This window comes from Python bivittatus, unplaced genomic scaffold (assembly GCF_059951505.1).
Source record: "Python bivittatus isolate LINGU-HERP-01145 unplaced genomic scaffold, Pbiv_v1 ctg000690_np1212, whole genome shotgun sequence".
NCBI lineage: Eukaryota > Metazoa > Chordata > Lepidosauria > Squamata > Pythonidae > Python > Python bivittatus.
Genome location: NW_028277096.1, coordinates 5,542,770 through 5,565,291, shown reverse-complemented (window position 1 = coordinate 5,565,291; position 22,522 = coordinate 5,542,770). Strand labels below are relative to the sequence as shown.

Sequence of the window (22,522 nt, the reverse complement as noted above, 5' to 3'; positions counted from 1 at the left end):
TTGAAAAAATCACCAGAGAGAGGGGTAGCAGCAATCTTGACTCTGCGGGAGGAAGAACTTACCTGGCTCAGGTGCCTTTTTGACAGCTCTTTCCCTGAGATCATCAGCTGGTCAAAAGAAGGGGACAGGAATTATGGACTAATGGAGACAGCCTGCCATGGCTCCAGCCCTCCTTCCCTAAACACCTGCCCCAGAAAGGAATCCATTCCAGGTACCCTTTCATCCATCACCTGGCAGGCCAGGATCTGAGGCACGATGGATGCGGGGGGCCAAGTAGAATCGTGCATCTCCCACTGGACCAGCTCGCCGGGGACTAGATGCGCGGCCACGAAAGGCCTCTGTTTGCACAGTGGTATGAGGACGCTCAGGTGTCTGCAAGATGGAAGAAACTAAGCAATAGGAGCTTAGGGAATAGTTCACCTTTTCCCTCAACAGCATCTCCCAAATTTCCCACCTTTGTCCATTTACCCATTTACTCCCAAGCATCATCCACCTTTGTGCTTTCATAGCTGAGTTCCAGCACCTACCTTCAGGATCTCTTTGGCTGGCGCTGGGAGAGGTACTGAGCATAGCCACTTTCGCACATCCTGCCCATAACCTGGGGGTACGAGAACCTATACGACACAAAACACATCAGGCCTAACCCCTCTGGCATCAGAACTTCATAAAGAGGAGATAGCCAAAGGGGCCACAGAGGGTTCCTTTAAGCAAGTAAAGGAAAGACTTTTTTTCTACACCCCTTCCTCAGCTGCTCTGTATTTACCTGTCCATCAATATAAGCCACTTCTCCACGGAGGATGACACGACGCACAGTCCCCTTCACTCGCATCCCTTCAAAAGGTGTCCACTGGGATTTGCTGAAGGCTGTATGGGTTGGCACCAACCACTCCTGTTCCAGATCCACCTGCCAGAAGACATAACAACTTAGAAAGAATAGCTGTTGGTACCGGCTGGGGTTGGAAGTCCATGTCACTGAGCACACAGCTATGGTTTTATGGCCAAAAAAAGCTTTCTGGCAGTGATTTTCCTGACAAAACAGAGATAAGGCAAGGAGGCCAGCTTTGATGGGGCTCTTTGATGCCCCGCAAGGCCCTTCTCCTGCAAAAACAGCCCCACCTCAATGTATGTGTCTTCCTGCACAGGCAGTCCAAATATGCGTCGGGGATTTTCATACAGGCGCTTGACAATATCTTCCACGGTGAGGCGCCCTTCAGAAACTGCGGTAAGCAGTAAAGGCAGCATGGTCTCCAGACCCGGGAAGCCAGGGGGAGGGTCCTTCCCAAGCTTCTCCTCCAATGTGTGTGGAGCTGGAAGGAGAAAAAGAAAGATATGGCAAAGGAGAAGCTTTCATACCACAGCTCTGTCCACTGCTACTGGGTATAACAGGCAGGCTTGCCTTCCCTGCTTCCAGCCCCATTCACTCTTCTGTACTCCCAGAAATAAGAGCCCCAGCATGATGCTATCGACAGTTGAAACCCCTTTTGGACATGTCCTGAGGCTGAAACTCTCCTGCAATCTAAACTAAGCTGCACTTACCATGGTCTGTAGCAAAGCAATCAATGGTGTCCAGGTTGTCCCAAAGGGCTTCCATGTCTTCACGGGTGCCCAGCATAGGCCGCACCTGACCCCGGCCTTCCCCAATACGCCTCAGATCTTCCTGGCAGAGAAAGAGGTGATGGGGAGCCACCTCACAGGTCACCTCAATGCCCTTCTGCTTTGCTGCTTTGATGATCAGGATCTGTGAAGAGAAGAGATGTGGGAACCTGTCCTTCCCAGCATATACCCACAGCTATGTTACCTCTGGAATTTTCATCCAGGTTCATCTCAAGGATTTCAGTAAAGACCCTGGAAGTCTTGCAAGTCATTTGTTCTTTGACCATACCAGAGATTATGCATTTTTTGGCTGGGGGAAGGAAAATCTTCAAATGCAATTCCTGGCTTTGTGTTCATGGACCTTCGCTAAACATACACCCTTATTCTTTAAGCTTATTCCAAGAATCACTCACCTCTTCCTTGCGGGCCACGTGGCAGATGTGGACAGGACGCTGGTATAGCTGTGCCACCATCAAAATGGCTGCCACTGTCTGTTTCTCAGCATGTGCCACAATTGGAAGGTGTTTGGGCCACTTTTCAAAGTGCTGGAGTGGTTTGGAAAGGGCGAAAGGAAGATCAGATACAGAGGGTAAATATGCACTGATAACATAGGTCAGAGACTGGCTGAACGCCTTCTAACAGCCTACCCATTACATTATTGAAATATTGTCAGATGGGGTGCTAGAAATTCTTATTTCAGGGCTCCAGTAAGGGAAAAGCATAAAATCTTCCACATCAAAGCAACTTTCCCTTACTTGCTAAAGAAACAAAGCACCAGAGACCTAACAAAACCAAACCCACCTCCATCCAGAGAGAAACATTGTCCATCTTGAGGTCAGAGAAAGTGTCATTCAGGTACATCTTTAGACCAGCAGCAGCTCCAGCCACTGGCCCCAGAGAGCCAGCATTGTCAGATGAGGCTCCAACATACAGTGCAAAATCACAGCGGGCCCCAGCCTCAGCCAACTGGAATAAGGCAGGGGTGGAAAAAAAAAGTCAGTGAGGTCTCAAAGGTATGGGAAGTTTATTTCTCTTTTTAATACTTGGATTGGCCACTCTTATCACATACCAAGCTGAAAATTGCCAGACTCAGAACAGCCTCATCCTGACCAGCACAGTATTCAATAAACACACACGCATATGTCACAAGATGCATAACAATAACAACCACTGCAAGAAAACGTTCGTCCGAGCAACAATCGGACCACAGTTTGAAATGCTTGCTGAGGAAAAACCTGATGCATCAAGCATTTCCATGCTGAGGTTTTGCTAGTTTTAATGTGACTACAGCTTAAGTCCCCCATATCATGGTAAAGTCAACTTTCTTCTAGATGTTGTAAGCAACATGACTTTAATAATAAATTCCACCTGTACCCAGGAAATTATTTTCTTGACTGGTATTGTCTTTACATTTGATTACAAACTGAATTGGCAACGTTCCACTAATTTAATAAAAAGAACATCAGAAGTAGCAGCAATGTGCACACAGAAGAATACTTCCTAATATAAAAGGTAAGTAATAAAGGGGCCAGATATCTTTCTTCCAGGAAGTCTTTAGCTAGTCTGGAAACCACTATCAAAAAGTCTTATCCTCCCTTGCTCCACTTATCATAATCCAGGCAGTCTTTACCTTCTGCACAAGGGCAAAAGAGTTGGCATCGATGACAGCAGGTGAGGTATTTGGCATGGCACAAACCATGGTGATGCCACCAGCTAGAGCAGCAGCTGTACCAGATTTGAAGTCTTCTTTGTGGGTGGCTCCTGGCTCTCGCAGGTGCACATGGATATCTATCAGACCTGAAGGAAGAGAAAGGGGAAGGTCAGTGGAGGAAGGGGCTGTCCTTGCTTCTGACCACACACAGTGACATTATGCTCAGAGGAAACCACATAGATCAGGGTTCCTCAACCTCAACGACTTTAAGATGGGTGGACTTCAATTCCCAGAATTCCCCAGCCAGCCAGGGGAATTCTGGGAGTTGAAGTCCACCCATCTTAAAATCGCTGAGGTTGAGGAACCCTGATGTCGATGAAAGGCATGCCTATGTCAGATCCTCTATAACGGGAAATGGCAAGCCTGAGGATAGAGCCCTTTACACAATGCTTGGGTTCCCCAACATTCCAAATTCTAAACCTGGATTAAGAAAGCACAATAGTTGTGTTCACAAACAAAAAAACTAGTAAGACATGTTATAGCTTAGCATGCAATATACTATGACAGTGGCTGAGTTCCAATAGTACACTGAACTATAAATGGCCCAATTTCATTTTAGCCCAATCTAGTGTATTGTACAAACCTAGGCATTTACAGCACTATAAATCTGCACCCAGAGCTGTCATTTTCATTAGGCTCACTCCTGAAAATGCATGTACAAGGCTGCTGCCTGTACATCCCTACACACATAAAGTGTGAATGCCACCAAGTCAAGTTTCTGTATGTCTCATGTCCACAGTATAGGCGCACCCAGCCAGAAGCCAAAACGGATTATGGCTCCCTCGGGACCAAGAAATGAATACTCTGGAGCCCTCAAACACTGAACAAATTAAATTCTCACAGCTTGCTCAACACTTCCTTCAACAGCTGGGAAAACCATCTTCTGTTCAACTCCTCTGAGCTCATTCTTGCCATTTGATAGGGGAAAATGTGGTTGCTTCCAGACAGTCTATATGAGATTTCCCATATAATAAATGAACTGGACCCAAAATCAGTGGATAAACTGTGATAAACTGCATCTGCAGTCACTGGGTAAACTAGGTGGACTTTTTGATTAAGACTGCCACTGCTTGGAAATCTTTGGAAAACCCTCTTCAGTGGTCTCACTTCTCCTTTGAAACTGCACTGGGTAAAAGCTGATTGTTTGAATCAATTATCTGGTTACACTTGTTCCATCATCAAAGGTTATATACAGAAGTTTCTTCAAAAGCCCTTTTGGTTCCGTTGGAGAAGCTCAGCTCATTTTCAGTAAAGTAACTAATACTGTTCAATCTTAAAGGAAATCAACCCTGACTGCTCATTGGAAGGATTGATAATGAAGCTCAAGCTCAGATACTTTGGTCACCTAATGCGAAGAGAGGACTCTTTGGAAAAGACCCTGATGCTCGGAAAGATTGAAGGCAAAAGGAGAAGAGGACGGCAGAGGATGAGATGGTTAGATAGCATCACTGAAGCAATGAGCATGAAACTGAGCAAACTCAGGGAGGCAGTGAAGGACAGGAAGGCCTGGCGCAATATGGTTCATGGGGTCATGAAGAGTCGGACACGACTTAACGACTGAACAACAACAACAAAAACTAATACTGTACTGTATAGTGCAGCTTTCCTGTCTGCCAACCTCTGGACCAGGACTCAGCTACAAATCACAAATCCCTGACTTTACATGGCTTAATTAGGCTGTTAGTTTTGAAGCAGAAGGAATCTCTTAAACCCTCAACACAGCACAATAATATTTATTGCAATTAGTCTGGAGCCATATTAAACAGCTGACTGCCCGGTTAACATGCTAGTGCAATTCCCTCGTATATCCATTGTGGTTTAAACCCACTGCTGTTTCCTGTTTTCATATGTCTCAATAGATTCTTTGCTCTGCCTTTCATGACCTTGAAGCTGAGTGGTGACTTGCTATTGACATTAATGGACATCTTTAGCCTAAGAGCCAATGGTTCTCAATTAATCTTTCATATCTTTGCTTAATGGTGAATAGGCAGACAACTCAGGTGAACATTTTGGTAGCATGTTCCCTTACCTATAGCCTGTTTTTCAAAAAAGACAAAAAGTTTTTCATTAAGTGTTTAAAACTCTACAGTTTACTTTGATTGGAGATAGAGTAGGTAGATAGGATAATTATCAGTCAGTCAAGACAATATTGGGCAAATCTATTATCTCCCCAAAACTAGAGAATGCTTTTCTTCACACAACACTCTTAACCAAGTTTAATTAACTAATTGCATACCATGAGTTAACTAATGACTGGATTTGTAGAACATTCCCCAACCCAAACATTTTAACCAAACTTTGCATACTGGGTGAATGCAACTGATAGGCTTTTACTGACCTGTGTGAACAATGACCAATACATCTGGGGCCCAATCCTCAAAGCCATTTTACAACTGCAGAGTCCACTGTTGTCAAGCCCTTCAACAGGACCACTTGAATACCTGATCTTTATTGCTAGTTGGGTAATGTAACAGAATCTTGAAAGCCTGCCAAAGCTATTCTCCAGCTCAACTTCTACCTAGCATAATTGAGGCAGAATTGCTGAATCTTTTTGTCATATATCCCCTCTCCTTGGACTCAGGAATCTTTTTTCTAATAGCCCTGCTCCCTCCTGCGTGTTCTCGGAGTCTGGCAAAGGAACAGTTCCTACCTTACAGGATTCCAGATTCAGTAAGTGAGCCTGTCCAGAAAGGCAAAAAGCAAGCTGGACCAGCTAAGTGCATTCTTTCCTCTAGCTAAATCTTCCCTCTACCCAAATGCTCCAACTTTGATCTACCTGGCAAGCGGATGAGTTTCTGTGAGGTCATACAGTCCACATGCATCTTCAATGGAGGGGGGCCCCCAATTTGGCCAAGAGCCTGATGGAGAATAAGAGAAGGATTCAATCTCTCAGAATAGCAAAGGAGATCTCCCCCAAACATACACGCTGCTTTCTCCTGAAGCTGAATCCCATGATTCTCTCCATCACTGTCCAATTCCTTTCCACTTATTTGGTCACCACCCCCCTCACAAACCTCAACAAAAAGCTTGGTGCATTTGATGTCTATGATGAGGGGCACTGAGTAGTCAACTGCCAGCCGCCGTGTTCGGTAGCCCTTAGTGACAAAGGAAGAGAGCCTCCGCCCACCCGAGTTGCGCATGGACAGGTTGATCACTAAATCAAAGTGATTTTCAGCCAGGTAATCCAAAATGCTGCGCTGTTGGTTCTCTTTGCCTGGCATTTCATTGCCATCTGCCTCTTCAAAATGCCAATCCACAGCCATCACCTGCCAAAGAAGAAGGAAGCCCTTTAGCTATCAGGGTACACAACACTCAAGATACTGCAAGAATGCCAGTCATGGCCTTGACACATTAGCTCAAGCAACTGCAAAATAGACATGGAGTCATCAGAACCTTTTCTGAGTCACACATTCCATAAATTACATAATGGTGGCTCTGAAGTATGAAGGTGAGTTGGGCTGGAAGAAAAAGCATCAAATAGGACACCCTCTCTACATATGGGTAGAGACTAAGGACAATGCAGATACTGTTGCCTAGGCAAAAGGGGCTAAAGCATTTTTTAAGTCCAGAATGTTCAGATAACATTTGAAAGTGGCTCAGACACCCCCCTAATTCAATGAACTATGAGGAGGAGATACAGCACAATCAGACTTGCAAGATTCTGTTATGGCCAATCTCAATAAAAGTAATTTTAGCCTTCCCGTGGAGTTGATTTCCTGATCTGGTCTATCTAGTGGGGCTGACAATATGTAACACCTGGTTACATCACGAATCATCTTGCCAAGGTCAATTCTGCCCATCCAGTCTGAACATTTCAAAGGCCTACTGAAAGTTTCCCTTTCTTGGGAAATACATGGAACCTGCAAGAGGCAACAGGCCTTCTCTGTAGCAGCCTACATGCTATGGAACATGCTTCCCTCCAAACTACATGGAGCACCCTCCCTCCTTGCTTTTCCTTCCACTGTGTGTTTGGCCTTAAATGAATTGATTGATTTAGGCATTCCACCTTGTATGGATGTTTTGTTCTGTTTTGGTATTCCTGTTTGCTTGTTTAATTGTTTTATTTGCTTGCTTTGGTGTACACTGCCCAGAGTCTTACAACTGGGGCAGTCTACAAATATTGTAAAGAAATAAACATACTTCCAGAATTCCCAACCAGCATTCAGGGAATGCATTTATTTATTAAATTTCTAGGTCACCCAACTTCAGAACAACTCTGGATGGCTTCACAAAATTAAAAAGAATATAAAAAAGACAACACTCATCTGAGGGGACAGCATAACTTTCTTCCATACCTCCCCACAACTTAAAGGGCCTCACCCTGGAGGGGTGGACAGCATCCATTTTGGGGAGGACTGGAATAGGGCCTACAGATAAAAAAGGTGTGTGCTCCTGGAAGAGGGCCCAGAAATAAGTGAAGGAGAAAACAAACCTCTGTTCAGCCAAAGGGTGAGGTCAGAAGCCATCTCTCTTTCTCACTGTTCGCTTCAATAGCTTCACTGTGGTGCTAACTTTTTTCTACATCAGCCTCCACCATGGGAATAACAAAACAATCCTATTCCTGCCCTCTCCCTTCTGCACTCCCCCTTAACTGTTTTCATCCTTCCCCAAAACAGAGCAGCATAAACTGCATGGGAATTTAATTCACTGCAGGATGGAGCTATTAACCCGTCTTTGTAAGGAGATACCTTGTGTTGTCATGACCATTCATGTACCTACCTTGATGCCATGTTCTGTATAAAAATCAGCAGTGCCCAGGCTGGCATAGAGACTGTAGCCCAAGCCTTCCAGGGTACGCACTGTGGACAGCAACTCACTCTTGTTCTAAAAGAGATGCGAAGTAAGGAGGCAAGGCACACCTGTTCAGGCACGTCGTAAGCATGTTCACTCTTCACTCTATAAGCCACCTTCCCCAATCCTTGCCATTGGCTCCCAAGTCATTCTTCTTTACATTCCTGCAATATTCTCTCTCTCAACATGTCCCCCAAAATCCAGTCTTATCCCCATTTGCTAGAACAAGGATACTTAGTTTTTTCCTTCCATATACAGTGGTACCTCGGGTTACGAACTTAATCCGTTCCGTGACTCTGGTTGCAACTCGAATTGGTCGCACCCCAAGGCAAATTTCCCCATAAGGTTCAATGTAAATACGGTTAATCTGCCCTCCGAATTTGGTCGCAACCCGAGGTAAATTTTTGCGGCCGGAGCTGGTCCTAACCCGAAAAATTCATTAACAAAGGCGTTTGTAACCCGAGGTACCACTGTAACCCCTTAAAGCAAACTCCAAAATAATCTAGAGAGGTTGAATAATGAAAATTTTATAAGAAAGATTACCAGTTGTTCTGCTACTACAACAAAAGCACAGATATTGGGACATTTGAAATTAGGAATGAAAAAAGGCTTTGATTTGGTGGCACCAACAGGACCATTCTGCTTTTCCTTCCTACCAAATGCACATCCTTTCCAACCCAGCTGACCTTGTAACTTCCAATAGTCAGCAGGATGTTCTTCTTGGGGATCTTGAAGCCAGTGCTCAGCATGGCTTTGAGGTAGGCCTCACAACGATTCTCCCCAAAGCAGGCCACCTCACCTGTGCTGGTCATCTCTACCCCCAGCACCACATCAGCACCTGCCAATCGTGAGAATGAAAACTGGGGCACCTGAGCAAGAAAACAAGAGAACGAAGTTAGAGGGTCAATTCAGCCCACATCCCAAGTTGTGGCTGTTCCAAGAAGCGAGGAAAAGGTACATTAGGGCTCAAATTATCACTATCTATGTAAGTATGATTCCCTCTGTTAAGCTACTCAGCTGCTTACCTTGACCCCAACAATGCCTGTGCCTGTCATGAGTCCCACAGACTCCACCTCTTCTCCCATGATCACTTGTGTGGCCAAAGCTACCAGGTCAACGCCCAGTGTCTTGGAGACAAATGGAAAGGATCGAGATACTCGCACATTGCATTCAATCACCTTCAGCTGGTCATGCTGCAGAGAAGAGGAGCAGGTTGGCAGGAGGGCTTGTGGAGCACCAGCCAAGAATAAGAGGATGCTAGCCCCAAACCAGATGCAGTTCATGGCAATCACAGACTCTGTTCAATATAACATTTTTTCACATTAACTTTACAAGATACACTTCTTGTGTATCTTGTAGAAAGTCAAACATACAGGTAGCATGTATGCACACCAAAAATGGAGAATCTGATTCTATCCATGTCTGCCATACTCACTGACTTTTTGACTCCCCTCCCTGTTACCTTGGCAATGAGTTGCAGGTTGAAGGGTCCTGTGACCTGCAGTTCCTGTCCAATGGCATGCACAATCGTCTTGATCCGCTCCAGTGTTTTGGGTGTAATGTCCTGTGGTGGTGTCACTAGTGTGGCATCCCCTGAATGTACACCAGCATTCTCCACGTGCTCAGAAATGGCAATGGCCACCACTTGTCCATCACAGGCCACAGCATCAACATCTATCTCCTGTTGGAAGGCAGGTACAAGAGCCTCAACACCTGTCAATAATGCCTCTCTCATGCATGTCTTCCTGAATGCCAGAGAAAGCAGGGCATCTCCTTTGTGATGCACACCAATAATAAGCCCCTATCCCCCCTGGGTTCAAGGGACTGAAAGGATGAGAATCAGGAGCTTGCTTTCAAGGGTGACCTTCTGCAACAGTCCTATGTTTATTATGGTCAGTTGGGCCTGTCACATTTTCCAAAGTGACTGTTTGGCATACAAAACCCACTCCTCAGCCCTGCCCACCTTGGCTTCTTGGATGAACTTGGAGATGACAACAGGCTGCTCCTTGGAAACAGCAACAGCATTGCTAAGGAACCTCTCCAGGTCGCTGTCTGTGTAAGCCACGTTCATGGCAGCACCACTAAGCACATAGGAAGGACGCACCACACAGGGGTATCCTACTTTGCAGCAGAACTGCTTGGCCGACTGCAGAGCAGAGATATCGTAGGGTTACAATGGCTGCATCTGGAGCAAACAGCCTTTCAGCCCCATCTCTGGCCGTTGTTTCCTTTGCCACTTTCCCAGGATGCACCAGAGTTTCCCAGCATCCTGGGAATCATCCACATCCTCCCTCCCCTAAAACATGCAATAGGTTAGCGTCGGTGACAAATGGACCCTAATGTCAAGTTTCCTCTCTCACCCTAAAATGCCTGTCTGCAATTCATTAGCAATTGGGAAAAAAAACAAACTCCCAAATCACCAAGAGGGGATGAGGTTGGGAATCTGCTATACTTCCCCATATTCCCTCCCCTCCTCAAAGCAGCAGCTCTATAGCTCCTGAAATGGAAAGAGACCTAACTGATACTGCTCTCACTTTGGGGATCCCTCTATTCCCACCCACTCACTCTCTTTAGTTGTAGCGTCTTCAATTCACCTCCATATCTGAGAGCTCCTTCCAGAGGGGCTGGCTGATGTTGATGGTATCCAGAAGGCGGGAGAACTTGAAGCGGTTTTCAGCAGAGTCAATGGCTTCAGGGGAAGTTCCCAAGATCCGGCATTGCTGCCGGTGTAAGGCCATGGCAATATTGTTGGGAAGCTGACCCCCCATGGACAGAATCACACCCTCGGGGTTTTCTAGCTCATAGATATCCATCACCACCTGAGGAGCAAAATTGGGAACGGGAAAGAGGGGCAGGAAAAAGAGGATGCCATATGGTACTTCCTGGGCCTGAGGTCAGGTTCTGCCCCCCTCCCAACAAATCTTTGATTCAGCTCCAGATATCTTCTTGTTGCAACTAAATAAAGAGGCCAATGCTGCCTCCCCCATTCTGTCTATTTGCTGCAATCACACAATCTAGGGAAATTATACTCCGCTTAAATTAATCAACCCTAACTAATTACACACAAACTCAGTCCAGTGGTAGCAATAATGGAGTTACTGCCAAGGGAAGGAGCTCTCTGCTTCTGACTGCACTATGGACTTTGAATTATTTATATTATTGTAAACAGGCACCGGGTCTGTTTCTGTTTTTATTATATGCTGCCTAAAGAGAAGGTGCCCCAAATAGCAGCTTGTAAATAAGCTGGAAGGCAGCACAGGTTGGCCCCATCTATTGGCTAAGAAACACAGGGCCTCTAAAAGACTGCATCCGCTTCTCAGGAGGACGATCATAACAAGGGGGAGGAATGGTTAGAGGGAGCTTGCCTTGCCTCTCCCTACCAGAGGCAAGGAGCTCTCAGAGCTTCTGCTGACATTCGGTATATATTGATTCATTCATTAACCACAACAATTCTGGTCCTATCATTAAAAAACAAAAGCAAAACAAGAGCCACAAATTGCTCTTCGGGCAAAAGCTCCAAGAAAAGAAAACTGGCCCATCAGAAAATGCAATTAGTTGTCAATGCATTGCAGATCTTTGCTTCCCGGCCTTGAAGACTATCCTCCTCTTTCTTTTTCCTTCTCATCCCTTGTGTGACTTGTTATTTCTAGACTGTGACCAGGGTCTGACCCTTTCTTTTAGAAGGGATCGTAAGCTGCTTGAGAAAAAATAATTGTCTAAAAAGCAAAACAAGAATGCAGCAAATAAATATTAAATGCACAATAAGTAAGTCAAATAGGGATCTGGTTTAAGAGAGCCTGACTTTGGGGGGCGGGGGGGAGGATGGGGGCAGGAAGAGGACAGATGTAAGCAAAATGTTGTTGGGATGCTCCTGGAAGCACCTGGGGAATGGAGACGTAGGTGGTGCCCCTCAAGGAAAGAAATGGCCATATGAGCAATATCTGAAGTAAATGAGTTTATTTCTACCCTGTTTTTTTTCCACAGCAGCAGACTCAGAATTCACTGATTTGAGAATCTCCAGATGTGCTGGTAGAATCTTTAATGACCAGCATTAAAGCCCACAGGCTTTTCTAGAACATCTCTCAAATATACATAGCATAAAACTCTCGAGGAGGAGGAAGAGAAACGGTGCTGTCAAGTGGGGACCAATCTACTCTAAAGTCCCTATTGCTTAGAACAGACTATCTTGACTTCTATTTCAAAACAGAGAGCTGAAAACATACTTTTGGTTACCATTCCTAAGCCACTTGACAAAAGGTGGGGCCCTCCTTTTTTAAAAACAAACCTTATGCATTCCACCACCAGCACAACCATATAGGACCCACCTCAAAGGACATCTCATCAAAGTAGAGCCGGTCACACATGTCGTAGTCTGTGCTTACTGTCTCAGGGTTGTAGTTCACCATAATGGTTTTGTAGCCCATCTGTTGGAAAAAGGAATGTGGAGCTTACACCTCCAGAACCCACACCTGTAGCAACATCAGCCTCATCATCGTTTTAGGACTCAATAGGTGATTAGCAACCCAGGTATTTTTCACAAATCTGCAGATATACTCAGTGACCTGCCACTACTTCAGAAGAGGCATCTGGAGCTGCTACTTCATGCAGTCATTTGTGTGTTGGTTGCATGAAACACCCCAGTACCAGACCACATGGCCTTCTTGCACCACTGTCAGACTTCCTATGACCAGTTGGGCGAAGAGCAATACAGTGATAGTGAACAGTGGAGGTTGGAAGACATGAGGGATTGAAGGCCCTCTGAGGGTAAAAGGCTAACAAAACTGGCATTGCTAGGAAATGCCTTTGGGGAAGAAGCATCCAAGCATTCACCTTGCGCAACTCCTGGATGCACCCAACAGCACACCAGTCAAATTCCACACTGCTGCCAATGCGGTAGACACCAGAACCGATGACCATGACGTGTGGTTCATGGAAGACCAGATCATGCTCAGTGCCGTTGTAGCTTAGGTACAGATAGTTGGTCTGGGCTGGCCATTCTGCCGCCACCGTGTCAATCTGTTTCACCACTGGTAAAATCTTCAGGTCATGGCGCATCTTCCTCACTGCCAGTTCCGTGCTGAAACAAAACAAGCTGTCTTATGCTGAGTCAGAGCACTGGTCCCTCTAAATGAGTCCTGTTTACACTGACTGGCAACTGTTTTCCAGGACTTCAGTGAGGGAAAACAGGGACTGAATTTCAGAGTTTTTACACACAACTGCTATATTAATTTAACATGATAGCTTATTTATGTGACTAGCATATTTATGTGAATCAAGCCAAAACAATGGCTGGGTTCTCACAACGTGCTGAATCAAAACTACCTACCCTATTTTAGCCTAGACTCAGCACGTTGTGAGAAAAGAACCAAGCAAGAGACAATAACTGTGGTGCCCATCTTGGCAGTCAGCTCTGCAGCTGTTCCCCACAAATCTCCTCCCTTTTAATGGCCCCCATCCCTACAGCCTGTCCTTAGTAAACAGGAGGTATTACCTTTGCTTCCAGCTTTTGGCTACTGGTCAGGACCACCTAGATCTGGACCCTTTGGGCTGCTTTTTATTTATTTATACAATAACATAATATAAAACATAAACAACAGCCGAGGAGTCAAACCAGTCTAGACAAATAATAAACATATCAATGCTTTGATTTTCTACCTGAGCACAGCCTGAGCCACCTGCTTATCTGAGAAGCCGAGCTGCTTGGCCAGCTTCAGGACATGAGGCGGCATGGCCCCTGGCTCTGCCTGGCGATACGATTCCAGGCACAGTGCGTGATCAGTTATGTTTTTCATCTTGTGCAGGAACCAGCGATCAATCTTGGTGAGCTCATAGAGACGCTCAATGGAATAGCCAGCCCGCAGTGCAGCCGCTAACACGAAGATCCGCTTGTCGGTGGGAGTCTCCAGCTCCTGCAGTGATGGGGAGGGAACAGAAAATGGTGGACAGTACAGCCCTGAGCGTTAGTCCAGTGGGACTGGGGACAGCAGCTACTGGGAATTCAGCATGCTTCATTACCTCACCAGGAACGCCTACCATGTCAGAGACTGGTTTTACTGTAGGGTCAAAGCCCACACAATTCTCATCCACCATGCGAAGTGCCTTCTGAAATGCCTCCTCAAAACTCCTTCCAATGGCCATGACCTCACCTGAAAGAAAGAAAAGAACAGCAGTAAATTCACTCAGGGGAAAATGACTAAGTTTAGATTTTTTATTAAATAAATAAACAGGGCTTCAAAGGCAGATAAAATTAGCATGTATCAAGAAAATAAACAAGATTCAAGCATGAGGAATCAACAGACCATAACCCAGGGAATGCCATAGGATCACCCAAGCATTGGCCTGTCTTATTTGTAGAGACAACCACAACTATGTTTGCATTATAGCGTTAAAGCCATCCTATATGATTTAGACTGTCTCTGAAGAAAATGCTGCCTTACTACTAGGGTCTATCAGATTGGCCTTTAGCATCTTCTGAAATGTGTACTTCTCCCCTGACGCAAAAGACTTAAGCGTCTCGCTTAGGATATCCACTTTGGTGGCTGGTGGCTGAATGGAAATTTGAACCTTCCTAATCATTACTCAGAAGTTCAAGGACTTTTGAAGGAGAAAGTTTTAGGACAACAGCATCCTTGGAGGTGTCTCTGTGTGTCTCTATATATATGTCAAAAAAGGCAGATGGCAGAAGTGGTGTCAAAATCAAGTCCTGCCTCTTTTGGATGTGCATGTGATGTTGACACGTATAAAAGGGGCAGAGCTGTTCCAGGATTTTTGAAGGAAAAATGCAAAAAATGGAACACTTACAGCTATCAACATCAATTTATAGTTGCAATGGAAGAATAGAGTCAACTTGATATCATGTATCACTACACTGGCAAAGGGTAAGAAAAGGGGAATCAGAGAAGTATTGGATTGTTAGCTGATCAAGGTACCCCAATACTTAGCTTGCCTGGACCACACATAGCACAAAGGAAACTCAAACTTGTTTGCAAGATTGGAGCCTGACTCCAACATGCACTTCCCAACACACACACCATTTTCTTCCTTTCACCACTCACCCACACTCTTCATGGAACTGCCGATCTTAGTGCTCACACGCAGAAACTTGCTGAGGTCCCAGCGTGGGATCTTCACTACACAGTAATCCAGACTGGGTTCAAAGCAGGCTGTGGTGGAATTAGTGACTGAGTTCCTGGGTTGAAGTGAAGGGGCAGAGAAGGCTGTGATGGAGAGCCATGTATCTCACTGAATCTGTGATCAAAAGGCCGTAAAAAAACAGGCATCCCATTTCCACCTCAACCCCCATCCCAAGCAATGTCTTTATCCTTCATGACTGTGGTCAGTTTTCCTGTTAAGACAAGACTTAGTTGCCTCTTCCTTTAGAAACACTGTAAAAGAAGAGGCAAGCATCCAAGGTTGGCAGCAGTTGCTAAGAAACAACTTACCACTCATATGTTTTAAGCAAAATCAAAAAACAGATAGGAGGTTGGCTCCATAAAAGGTGAAACGATATTTAAGTGAATAACCCTTTGACGCAGTGAAGGGCAATGAGCCAGCAGGCCTCCCCCCAGATAGTTTCTAGCAAAGCAACGGACCCTCCACCCCAGAGCATACAGGTATTACCTGAGGATAGGCAATGGGATGCCCAAAGCCAACTTGGCAGCAACATAGGCCAAGGGGTAGCCAGTGGCCTTGCTTGCCAGAGCTGAACTCCGCGAGAGCCGAGCGTTCACCTCTATGATGTAGTACTGTGGGACAGGAAAGAGACAGATGCAGCCCAGCCAATATTTCTACCATCCTCCAGTATAGCAAGCAGAACAAGAAAGTTTCCATATTTCCTGGGAATGAGTTATAACTCAGGACAGAGTTCAGGTTAATATACAGAACGTCCCAGGGACAGTCAAGCTAGGAAAGGTTGCCTTGAAACTCTGGAAAGCCAGTCTTACTCTGTGTTGACAATACTGAACTAGATGGACCTGATCTGACTCAGTAGAAGGCTGTTGCAAGCAACAGCAAGTAAGCTCACAGTGCTAGCATACACTGCTCAACATCCAAGGACAACCAGGCATAGGATCCCATACATTTGTCATTTCAACCCAGGGGATCTCACCTGCTCAGACTCAGGGCTCAGTGCATACTGAATATTGCATTCTCCAACAATCCCCAGGTGACGAACCACTTTGATGGCTGTAGTGCGCAGCAGATTGTATTCCCTGTCGTTGAGTGTCTGGCTGGGGGCCACCACTATAGATTCACCAGTGTGGATGCCCAGTGGATCCAGATTCTCCATATTGCATACCTGCTCAGGATTGGGAACCGAGGAGACCAGCTAGGTGAGATGGCGGCCATCATCACTGCTGCAATACAATCTGCAAAGCCCATCCCTCCAAGTTCTTAGATCCCAAAGAGGTCTCATGCCTCACTAACTATTGCTAAAGGACCCATCATCATGATCCTGTTTTTGTCTCATCCCCAGCCCTTCACTGAGGCAGGTTACATTTGTTTTTAACTATTCCACTTTAAAAGTAGTGTTTTCCCCCTGCTCCAAATCAATCCTTGGATTGATATGCTTGTTGGTGTGGTCAGGGGTTGGGACAACATTAGCTAGCAGGAGAGACACCTCCCCCCCAACTCCAATCCCCAGATAGCTTCCTGGGCTGGCACTCTGCTTTTTATTTCATTCCTGAAAATTCAGTTTGGCAAGACAAGGGGCGGGGGGAGCAGAGAGACACCAACGTCTTCCTGCTTTCAGCACCTATCAGCCATCCCTGCCAAAAAAGTTAATAAGCACAGTGAAGAGACTGCACTTTATAACACAGCCCACAAAACATCTGTCCAAAAGCGGGGAAGTTATTTTTACACACAGCTCTCAACGTAAATGCAAACCCTGTGTCTAAAGGAAGGCCTTTGCACAACTTCATCTCGTGTGCCAGGTAAGTCCATTCCTGGATTGGGAGGCTCTGCTCACAATCACTCATGACTGGAAGATTGGAGTTTGCATCTGGAAGGGGGTATGAATATGAGTTTCTGGTTGCCTATTATTGTCTTGGATTTTAATTGAAATTGGTTATCTGTTTTGCTTGAGGGCAAGGGTCTACTGTATGCTGCCCGAGTTGGAATATTTGAATTGGATGGCCATACAAATTATTTAAATAAATAAATAACCCCCAGAATATGCCTGCCCACCCCACAGATCAGCCTGATCCGTGGGGTGGGTAAGTACAGCAGCCTCCATCAAACTACACTCATGGATCAGGCACTCCCACAGCTGATCCATGGGGATGGGGCTGCCACACTCAACCAACCTGGGGATCAGACTGATCTGTGATGTCCAGTCCACTCTGCAACCCCACCTATCCCCTGCTGATCAGGCACTGCAGGTGATCTGCAGGGTGGACGGACTTTCTAGTAAAGCAGGAAAGGAGGACCTCTCCTACTTTACTGGGCAGCCCCTCCCCCCACCCCCAAATCAGGATCTGGGCTTAGCTACTGTCAAAATCTGCTGCCTCCTCTAGCCAAGTCCATAGGGAGAGTAATTGGTAGTTGGTTTTCCCACCAGCAAGGTGCTGCTTTCCTAACTTCTTTTGAATCAAAGTGTAAGAGCAGCACCACTCACTAGCTTCACTGGTGAGGCATAACAGGACACTGTAGTAATGGTAGCATCCAATATACTGGCATGTCTTTGTGGTGCTTTGTGGACTGGAGGAAAGCACCTTAACAGGATTGTGAAAGAGAGCCCTGTATCTCTTTCAGTATGGTGTTGATGAATGGCAGCCAATGAGAGAGGAAAGTATGAGGAGAGGAAAATACCAGCCTCCTCTTCCAAGGATACTGGGTCTCAATTTTTCCAGATCTCCCGTGCTACCTCAACAAAAATGCCAACAGACAATTGGGATTCCTACAAAAACATCTGCCTTGGATACAAAGCAGCAAATATTGATCTGCAATCAAAGATTGGCTGCTTAATTTTAACCTGAGAAAATTTTGCTCATCGTTGTTCTGGCACCTGAAACAAGCTCATTGCCCATTGGTGATGAACCTCCCTCTACCCCTTTACCCCAATTGCCTTACCGTGACACAGTTGTCATAGGCATCACGCACCACCTCATACTCAATCTCCTTCCAGCCCTTGAGTGACTTGTCCACCAGCACCTGCGAGGTGTGGGCAAAGGCCTGGCTCACCAGTGCCATCAGCTCCTCCCGCCCATTGGCAAACCCAGAGCCCAGCCCGCCCAACGCATAGGCTGAGCGCACAAGCACTGGGTAGCCAAGTCGTTCTGCAGCAGCCTGTGCCTGTTGGGAGGAAGCATTCAGGAAATCCACTATCCCTAGTGGTGGAGGGGCAACAGTTATCAGAAGACATCTCACGCCTTTGGCCAGCAGCTCTGGCAGCATCCAAGTGGACTATCTGAGGTTCACATCAGAAAGCCTCATTTCTTTTCTCTGTCAGCCAGAGAAAATTCCTAACAGTGTTTCACAGCAGAATGAACCACTGATTCTATCCTGTAAATCCAGTCCCCCTTCCCACATATTCTTGCATTTCTTCTTTGCAAGAAAAGGAGCACCATATTCAAAAGCATGCTTTACTCAAGAGCTGGGCCCACTGAGACCTGAAGGGGAACTCTATACCCACTGTCTTGGGCTCCCCCAAAGAGAAGTATGGCTATAATTAAGCAGAATGACATACTTGTTCCATGGAGCAGGCAGCCTCACTAGGTGCCACATGTTCCCCTATCTGCTCCATCTTCTCCACAAAGACTTTGCGGTCCTCTGTCATCTCAATAGAGGCCACAGGAGTGCCCAGCACACGCACATGGTAACGCTCCAGCACCCCAGCCTTAGTCAGCTCCACACCACAGTTGAGTGCTGTCTGTCCTCCAAACGTCAGCAAGATCCCATCTGGGCGCTCATTCTTTATCACCTGACCGCAGGGAAGAAAGGGGTAGGTTAAGAATATGTCCCTCACTCAGCTCCAGTCATATCCCACCCCTGAACCCCATAAGGAAAGTAGAAAGGTCCCCAATCCCCTTAACTGTATGTTATACATGCAGAGTTTCCAAAAGGAATAGAGCACCGAGTGGCAGATGAGCAACAAGGAATCTGGGGAAGGGAAATAGTAAATTCACCTGAGTAACATAGTCAGGAGTGATGGGCAAGAAGTAGACCTTGTCAGCCAGACCTTTCGAGGTCTGAACAGTGGCAATATTTGGATTGATGAGCACCGTCTGGATGTTCTCTTCTTTCAGAGCTTTGATGGCCTAGGAGGGTGGGAAATGAGATTATAACTGAATAAATTGTTATCCTTGCAACACTAACACCAGTCATATCAAAATATGCACATGGTCCTCACAATGCAGTAAAACCAATCACAAGGCTACACCATCAAAACAAAGGCTGTATTAACCAGGTATGTTAAAGACCTAGCAGTTCCATTTGCGCACCATGGAAAGTTTGGTTATTGTGAATTTGGGCCCAGCATGTTGGGCAAACCCAACTCATATGGTTAGTTTACAGTTAATTTATGGCTCAATATATTATGCAAACCCAGGAAATTAATTGTGGTTAGTTCAGTAACCAAGGTAAATGTGTTGTGTGAACAGAGTTTTAGAATAAAGACACAGTTATCCTTTGGGAAAATAATTTGCTGAAGCAATCCACGACTGATTCTGACTCATTGTTTTCCCCTGTATTCTCTTTTTTCACTTTCACACTGTGAAGAACAACAAACACCAGCAAATGGTTACTGTCCACCCATCCCCTTTTCTTGTTCCCACAGTTTTGTCTGCTGTTTCTTTGTTTTGTGTTTCTTGTACTGTTACTTGTTTTTAAATGTTTTTTAACAATTTGTAAACCAGAGTCGCTAAGACTCAGGCAGCATATACAAATCATCATCATCACCACCACCACCACCCTTGCTTCTTTGTGATGGATGAATGCCCAAAGTGGGCATAGATCAGCTGCTGCCCTGTATCAGTGCAAAAGAAACAATCCCTCTGTATCAGAGATACCTCAAGCGCTCCTGCTGACTTTGCCATTAACAAAAAACTTCAAACCCTTCTCCTTCCTTGTGCACATTTCCCCCCCGCTTTGCCACTTTCCCCACTGCCTTTCTCACTTGCATTTCCTCACTCACTCACCTGAGAGCCAGAGTAGTCAAACTCACCTGCCTGCCCTATGGAAAGGCCCCCTGAGCCCAGGATGAGCACCTTGTGAGGGCGGGGCAGGTTGCTGGCAGGCAGGACTTTTGAATAGTGCAGGCAGTGCTGCAGCCTCTTAGACACTACAGTTGGGGAGAAGAGAAAGAGATACCTCCTTGACCACTGCAGTAACTTCAGCCCATCTTGGACCCAGCAAAGCCTCAACCCTGCCAGGAGACTAGCAAGCACCCTGGAGAAGGGGCATGACCTGTAGACCATAGCTCTGGGGCAGCATGGAGGTAAAGCCAGGCCTATCTTCAGGTTTGCAGAAGCCGACTCAGTCACAGAGTTCCCACCTGTCTTAGGGCTCTGCCCTCCAGCAACTGTGTCCCGCACTGTCTCCAGGAAGACATCAAAGAGGCACTCAAGATCCATCGGCCCCGCATTGTGCTCTGGGTGGAACTGCACACTGGGGACCAGGTGGGGGGAGAAAACAAGGAGGGGGATGTTACAGATGCAATCCAAGCTCCTTCTCATGTAGACAACACAACGCAACACCACTCTCTGCTTTCTGTCAAAACTCTTAGGGCGGCTCTCCTATAAGGAAAGACTATAGCAGTTGGGGCTTTTTAGCTTAGGACAAAGGCAGGTAAGGGGAGACATGATACAAGGTATATAAAATTGTGCACAGCATGACCACAATGTGAGAATTCAAAGTCTCAACAAAATTAAATGAGGGAAGATTCTGGACTGATAAAAGAAACTGTGGAATTTTTGGCCATCTGATAGAGAGATAGTCTTAAAAGAGACTGGAGAAATTAATGGAAAACTGGGCTATTAATGGTTACTAGATCTGATAGCTACTTCCTGTCTTTGATCTAGTGGTTAAAGTGCTAAATCAGAAATAGGGAAATCTGAGTTCTAGTCCTGCCTTAGGCACAGAAGCCAGCTGCTCTCTCTCACTGCTTTTGAAAACATTGCCTAGAAAACTGCACAGACCCGTCCATGTAGTTGCCAGGAGGCAAGACTGATTTGACAATACACGCACACACAAATCATAATCAGCACACCTTAAATACTAGATTTTGGGATGCAACAGTGGAAAAGGTTATCACATTCTTCATAATGCTTGGAGCTTCCTCAGTACACCAGGTTGGTCTCTATGCAATACAGAAGCCTGGACCAAATGGAACCTTGAGCTGATCCAGAAGGGCTCTTCTTAGGTCTTCTGTATGGCTCCATCAAATCAGAATAAAGAAGGGCACCCCAACCCACCTATTTGCCTCCTTTTCTCCATCTCTTGCTTTTCCTCACCTGAAGAATGGCTTTGATTCATGCACAAGCCCCTCATTAGAGTGATCATTTGCATTGGTAAAGAGAGGAGTCCAGCCAGATGGCAAGCTAGCTGGATCTACTGCAAAGCCATGGTTCTGTGATGTGATAAAGCAACGCTGGGATCCCTCGTGGAGGCACGGCTGATTGTGTCCACGGTTTCCATACCTGAAGAAGAATTCAAAGGGGAATAAGACTTAGCTTATGAGAAAAAAAATTTCCTCAGTTTCAAGTTATATTTACTATAGTACTGAAGAATTAGACTGGTCAACATCATTGAAGAGACATCCATTGCTCATTTCAAATATTCACACAAATGCTTACTTCATCTTGTAAGTCTTGGCTCCAATGGCCAAAGCCAGCAGCTGATGACCTAAGCAGATGCCAAAGATGGGCTTTGGGGTTGGCAATTCCAGCACACGGTGCAGATTGGCAATAGTTTCTTGGCAGAATTGTGGATCTCCAGGACCATTGCTAACAAACAACCCATCAAATTCTGGGGGAAGAAATGGGATATAGGAAGGCATTATGACCCTTCCCCTTGAACTAGCCATGTGGGCTCCACAAGTATGAATGCTCTTTGCTCCCAAGCTGAAACAAACCATCTGTCTGGAGCTGTGGGCCCCCATACCCACCACTCAGTCACACTTACCTGCACTGTCCAGATGATGATCCCAGGGCACCACAGTAACAGCCGCACCACGAGCACATAGGCATCGGATCTGGTTGTATTTCAGGCCACAGTCAATTGCTGTGATTCTCACAGACCCACCAGGGTTGAACAAGCGGGGTTCCTATGGAATCATAGGGGAGAAAGTAGGTATCCTGAAGTTTATGGCACAGTGCCCACTAAATAATATTTGATCCTATACCACTACTGTTACAGATGCAGAAGCAAGAGGTGGATGATGGGTCAGAAGATGTTAGACTATAGGGATAATCTCCTCCCTCCCTAAACTCT

The 22,522-nt window shown here is 45.9% G+C and overlaps 1 protein-coding gene across 5 annotated transcripts in view; it reads right to left on the bottom strand.

Moving 5' to 3' along the window:
• Nucleotides 1-22,522, bottom strand: part of CAD (carbamoyl-phosphate synthetase 2, aspartate transcarbamylase, and dihydroorotase) — a 37,107-nt gene that overhangs the window by 5,656 nt on the left and 8,929 nt on the right. For all 5 annotated transcript variants that reach the window (XR_015798210.1, XR_015798208.1, XR_015798209.1 and 2 more), the window contains exons 5-36: nt 22,214-22,355; nt 21,886-22,057; nt 21,544-21,729; nt 20,586-20,698; nt 20,230-20,372; nt 19,219-19,350; nt 18,780-19,013; nt 18,164-18,385; nt 16,203-16,391; nt 15,716-15,840; nt 15,151-15,284; nt 14,129-14,241; nt 13,751-14,004; nt 12,926-13,172; nt 12,421-12,519; nt 10,690-10,914; nt 10,059-10,241; nt 9,558-9,776; nt 9,121-9,288; nt 8,782-8,964; nt 8,024-8,128; nt 6,319-6,570; nt 6,081-6,162; nt 3,224-3,390; nt 2,395-2,559; nt 2,007-2,138; nt 1,537-1,738; nt 1,117-1,307; nt 764-904; nt 528-614; nt 231-372; nt 63-107 (exon numbers count right to left, since the gene is read on the bottom strand). Coding sequence is in view for 2 of the 5 variants with exons in the window: in XM_025167906.2 (XP_025023674.1) it covers nt 63-107; nt 231-372; nt 528-614; nt 764-904; nt 1,117-1,307; nt 1,537-1,738; nt 2,007-2,138; nt 2,395-2,559; nt 3,224-3,390; nt 6,081-6,162; nt 6,319-6,570; nt 8,024-8,128; nt 8,782-8,964; nt 9,121-9,288; nt 9,558-9,776; nt 10,059-10,241; nt 10,690-10,914; nt 12,421-12,519; nt 12,926-13,172; nt 13,751-14,004; nt 14,129-14,241; nt 15,151-15,284; nt 15,716-15,840; nt 16,203-16,391; nt 18,164-18,385; nt 18,780-19,013; nt 19,219-19,350; nt 20,230-20,372; nt 20,586-20,698; nt 21,544-21,729; nt 21,886-22,057; nt 22,214-22,355 (5,194 nt within the window). In the remaining 3 variants the exon portion in view is untranslated. The remainder of the gene's footprint in view (nt 1-62; nt 108-230; nt 373-527; nt 615-763; nt 905-1,116; nt 1,308-1,536; nt 1,739-2,006; nt 2,139-2,394; nt 2,560-3,223; nt 3,391-6,080; nt 6,163-6,318; nt 6,571-8,023; nt 8,129-8,781; nt 8,965-9,120; nt 9,289-9,557; nt 9,777-10,058; nt 10,242-10,689; nt 10,915-12,420; nt 12,520-12,925; nt 13,173-13,750; nt 14,005-14,128; nt 14,242-15,150; nt 15,285-15,715; nt 15,841-16,202; nt 16,392-18,163; nt 18,386-18,779; nt 19,014-19,218; nt 19,351-20,229; nt 20,373-20,585; nt 20,699-21,543; nt 21,730-21,885; nt 22,058-22,213; nt 22,356-22,522) is intronic.